The 5,000-nt window shown below is 41.7% G+C and overlaps 1 protein-coding gene across 10 annotated transcripts in view; it reads left to right on the top strand.

Moving 5' to 3' along the window:
- The window catches only part of LOC122253565 (small G protein signaling modulator 1), a 180,195-nt gene that overhangs the window by 137,241 nt on the left and 37,954 nt on the right, over positions 1 to 5,000 (top strand). For all 10 annotated transcript variants that reach the window (XM_086548941.1, XM_086548949.1, XM_086548940.1 and 7 more), the window contains exon 5: positions 4,136 to 4,303. In XM_086548941.1, the coding sequence (XP_086405067.1) occupies positions 4,136 to 4,303 (168 nt within the window). The remainder of the gene's footprint in view (positions 1 to 4,135; positions 4,304 to 5,000) is intronic.

The raw sequence follows: 5,000 nt of genomic DNA, 5'->3' as shown, positions 1-5,000 counted from the left end.
GAAATGGGAGAGGAAGGGAGAATAGGGAGTGGGGGAAGAGGAAAAGGAGGGGAGTGAGAGGGGAAAGGGAAACGGGATGAGGGATATGGGTGAGTGAAGGATGGGAGGGGGAGGAGGGCAAAAGGGGGAAAAAGGAGGAGAGAATAGGGGGAGGAAGAATGGAAGAACGGGGTAATATCGGGATATGGAGGAGGAGCTAGAAGGAGAAAAAGAAGAAGAAGAAGGAAGGAAGAAAGGAGGAGAGATACGAAAGAAAAGGATATATAGAAGAGAAGATAGAATGGGAAGGGGAAGGGGGAGTGGAAAGAGAAAGGGGGAAGGGGGTGAGGAGGAGCCGCCACGGGGGGGGGGAGGATGTTTATGGTAGCAGGTCGCACGGAGAGTTAATGGAGTCGAAGCAGCCTTTATGCTTGAAGAAGAATTTGTGATATTAACGTATAGAGAAGGGGGAGGTGGGGAGCGGGGAGGAGGAGGGGGATATCAGAAGAAGGATGAGTTGATAAGGATGAAAGGCTGTTGAAATTGATGCTCCATCTCTCTACCTCTCCTCCTCCCCCTCCCCCTCCCCTCCCCTCTCTCCCTCTCCCCCTACCTCTCTCCCACCTCCCCCTTCTCCGTCTTTTCTTCACTTTCTCTCTTTCTCTCTCTCCTCTCTCTCCCCCCTCTCTTTCTTTCTCTCTCTCTCTATCTCTATCTATCTCTGTCTGTTTGTCCCGCCTTCTCTCTGTCTCTCGCTCTGTCTGTCTGTTTCTGTCTCTGTATGTATGTCTCTCTCTTTCTTTCCTCCCTTCTTCCCTCCCTCCCTCCTTCCCTCCCTCTCTATCTCATATCCTCCTCCCCCTGTCTCTCCCTTTCCTTTCCTAAGCCCCTTCTTCTCTCCAGTAATGTGACTTGTTTTTATGTTTCTCATATAACTCCGATTATGAAATATTTGCTTTACGAAATGTTATATGAAGTAACATAACATTTTAATCCCTTCTGCCCTTCGTAGTGTAAGCAGTAATTACGACGGGAAAAAAAGGCTATTTTCTGTAATTGCGTGAGCACTAATGACCAACTTTCGTTCTTTTTTTCTTTCTCTTTTTCTTTCAAATGTATTTTTTCGTCGGACTTAATTATTCATGACTTATTTCGCAATGTTGATTTTTTTTTCCGTTTAGACTTCAATGTGATTATTGCGTTATACTATATATATATATATATATATATATATATATATATATATATATATACATATATATATATATATATATATATATATATATATATATATATATATATATATATATATATATATATATATATATATATAATTTTTTTTAGAATGAGTTGTTGTATTAGTATGTTTATATCTTTGTTGCTGATAGCGTTCTCTTTACTACTTTTATTATTATCATTATTCGTATCATCATTATCTTGAGATTTATTATCATTGTCATCATTATTATCATTTTTGTTATTATTTATTGTTTGTGATCGTCATCATCTTCATTACTATTATTTTTATTATTATTATTATTATTATTATTATTATTATTTATTATTATTACCTCTATATAACCATCATCATCAGTACTATTGATATTACGATTATTATTATTTTTACCATCATTATTGCCGTTACTACGATCATTATCATTGCAATTAGTAGCATGAGTTGTATTGCCATTACTATATATATATTTTTTATAATTACGTTCTTGTCATACCCTAATGGCAACATAAGCACAGACCGGCAATTATTTTTGGCAAAGTTCGTAGCAGACTTACTCGTAACATTATTTCTTGAAAACTACCCTTGATTTCACTTCGTTTTCGTTCATTATGGCTGAACGTTTGTTTCTGGCAACGAAAGATTTTTGTCCGAAAATATACAGAAGATTTTCTTTTCTTTTCGTTTTTTTTTTTCCTTCAAATTACGTTGTAAGATCATTTGTTTGAGAATCTTTGAGAAGGAAGAGATATTCTGTGGGCCATTTACTTGAGAATCTTCGAGAAGGAAAGTGTCAAAGAAAAGAAAAAAGTTTAACCCTAACTTGCAAATGGTTCCTGATTATGATAAAGATATGGACGTTATCCATTTTATTGCTCACTTACCTTGGATTATTTTTCAAATGAGTATAGACATGTTTTTCCTCTGAGGCAAAAATATACTTGCAAGGTTAGTGATAATTTGATAATCGATTTGTGATAATTATAATTAAAACTACAACAATGTGGTTCGGATATATTGCATTCCCCAAACCATCACCAATCACTCAGGTGCATCTCCGTTTCGACAAGAAAACAAAAGATATGAAGACCTATAACAATAAAGAAAAAAAATGGGAATCACAGATAACCCACCAGGCCCCCATTTCAGAGTGGATTAGCAATGCCCTTGCAAGAACAAACCTAAATATAAATTCAGTTGACTCTTGCAAGCGAAATATCCACGATTGCCTCGTGAGTCTCTGGCTTCCGGTCTTTCCTCGGGATAACAATACCATGTTTCCACCCCGACCCTGAGAGTCATAAGATCGAATATAGGCCTCTTCTATGTTGGATTACGGCCGTAATAACGTGACGTGTGCAGGGCTCTTTCACGTCAGAACGTAAGATTTGTTGACATGTCGGAAAGCCTGGGGGGAAGGGGGGAAGGGGCACTGTTCCTTCTAAATATGACAGGTTATTACTAGTGGAGGGATTAAATAACACCCTATATGATGTCACTGTGCGTGTAAGCTGTTGATTTATGTGGCCACATGCTGCGAGGGGGTTATTTATTTGCTTATATTATTTCTTGTCCCTTTCTTTTCTTTTCTTTTTTTGTTCATTTATTTTTTTTACGTAAGACCTTCTGGATACTCTTCAGCTATGATATCTAAGTTTATTTATGCTTGGTTGATACTCTCCGTTTACTTAGAGGAATAAAGACAAAATGGTAAGGAAGAGGAAGAAGAAGAAGAAGAAGAAGAAGAGAGGGTGGAGGAGGAGAAGAAGAAGAAGGGGGAGGAGGTGGAGGGGAAAAAAAAAAGAAGGGGGAGGAGGTGGAGAAGAAGAAGAAGAAGATGACGAAGAAGGAAGAGGAGAAGATAAAAAGTATAGCGAAAAGAAGAGGAGGAAGAAAAAGAATAAGAAGACATGGTCGTCTGTGTTCGCCTGGTCAACGATGTATAGAATGTATTCAGATTATTACGGTTTCTCCGCCATGGTCATCGATAGAGACTATTGCGTGTGTGTTTGAGGGTGAATGAATATCAGGAGAATGTCATAGGGATCTGTTATTATTAGAGGTTGTAATCGTAGTTGTTGTAGCAGCGGTATTATTGTTAGTTTTATTGTTGTTTTTATCATTGTTGGTATTATTGCTATATTATCATTATCATTATTTTATTATTATTGTTATTAGCTTTGTTGATATTGCTACCGTTGCTATGGTGTGTGTTTTTTATTTATTTATTATCTGTTATTATTCTTATTGTTATTGTTATCATCGTTATTATTATAATTATCATTACAATTAAGTTGATGATCATCCTCCGTCATCATCACCACCACCACTATATCCACCACTGCCATTATCATCATCAGCACCACCCCTATCATTAATTAATTGATCTAATTTCCCTTGCCTATTATCCTATTTTTTATCTACGGTTCATTTTCCTTTTTTTAACTTCTATTTCCTTATTTGTCTTTCTTCTCTTCGTTGTGTTATTTTTTCTTCTTTTTCAGGGATAGGTATATTTTTCAATCTTTTCTACGCATTTATTCTTTTTTCTTGTCCTTGTCCATTTCTTGTCTTTTCTATTTTTTTCATAAGGTCGTTTCTGTCATTATCTTCTCAGTTACAATAGTGGGAATTATTATGTACTGTTCATAAGCATTGTCCTCATTATTGATATTATTATCATCATGAATATTTTCTTCATCACCATCACCATGATTTTATCATCACCACCACCACCCTCACACACACACACACACACACACACACACACACACACACACACACACACACACACACACACCAATACTACCCCCGCCCCCCATCACCCCCCACCCCCATCAAGCCCCAATACCCCCCACGCACTAACCATCCCCTCTCCCCTCTCTTCCCCCCCCCCTCCCCCGGTCCCCCTCGCCCCTCCAGACGCAGCAGCGGCAGCGGCGACTCGAGCTCCCGCCTCGGCAAGCCGCCCCTCGTCAAGAAGAACTCGGGCCCGGCGACCTCGGGGAGCCAGCGCTACCTGTGGATCCGGGTGGCGCTCTTCGAGAAGGTGCTGGCCAAGATCATCGACTACCTGGTGCAGAATAGCAAGTAGGTGGGGGTGGGGAGGGGTGGGTGGGAGTGTGAGGGAGGGAGGGAGGGAGGGAGTGGGGGGAGGGAGAGAGAGGGAGGGTGGGAGGGAAGATGAGAGAGGGAGAGGGAGGGAGGGAGGGTGGGAGGGAGAGGGAGGGAGGGAGAGGGAGGGAGGGAGGGTGGGAGGGAGAGAGGGAGAGGGAGGGAGAGAGGGAGGGAGAGAGGGAGGGAGAGAGAGAGAGAGAGAGAGAGAGAGAGAGAGAGAGAGAGAGAGAGAGAGAGAGGGGGGGGGGAGGGAAGAGAGGGAGAGGGAAGAAAGAGAAGAAAGAGAGAGGAGAGGGAAAGGAAGGGATAGGGGGACTGAGAGAGGAGTGGGAAAGGGAAGAAGCGAAGGTGCGTGCTGGCCAAGACTACCTGGTGCAGAATAGCAAGTAGTTGGGGGAGAAATAGGGAAGGGATTGGGGTGGGTACGATGTAGGGAAAGAGAGAAATGGAAGGTTGCTGGCTAAGATCATCGACTACCTGCTTGCAGGATATTGCAAGAGGTGGGGAAGGGGGTGGGGGGGCTGGTCGTGGGGGTATGGGGATGGGGGAAGAGGGGGAGGAAAGGCAGGTGCTGGTCAAAATTATCGAGTACCTGGTTCAGAATAGTAAGTAGGAGGGGAAGGGGTAGGGAGGGGATGGGGGACGAAGGGCTGAGAAAGGGGTAAGGAGG

The sequence above is a fragment of the Penaeus japonicus genome, unplaced genomic scaffold (assembly GCF_977035675.1).
Source record: "Penaeus japonicus unplaced genomic scaffold, GWHDUDI00000001_assembly GWHDUDI00000021, whole genome shotgun sequence".
Taxonomy (NCBI): domain Eukaryota; kingdom Metazoa; phylum Arthropoda; class Malacostraca; order Decapoda; family Penaeidae; genus Penaeus; species Penaeus japonicus.
This window is presented reverse-complemented; position numbering and strand designations above follow the sequence as displayed.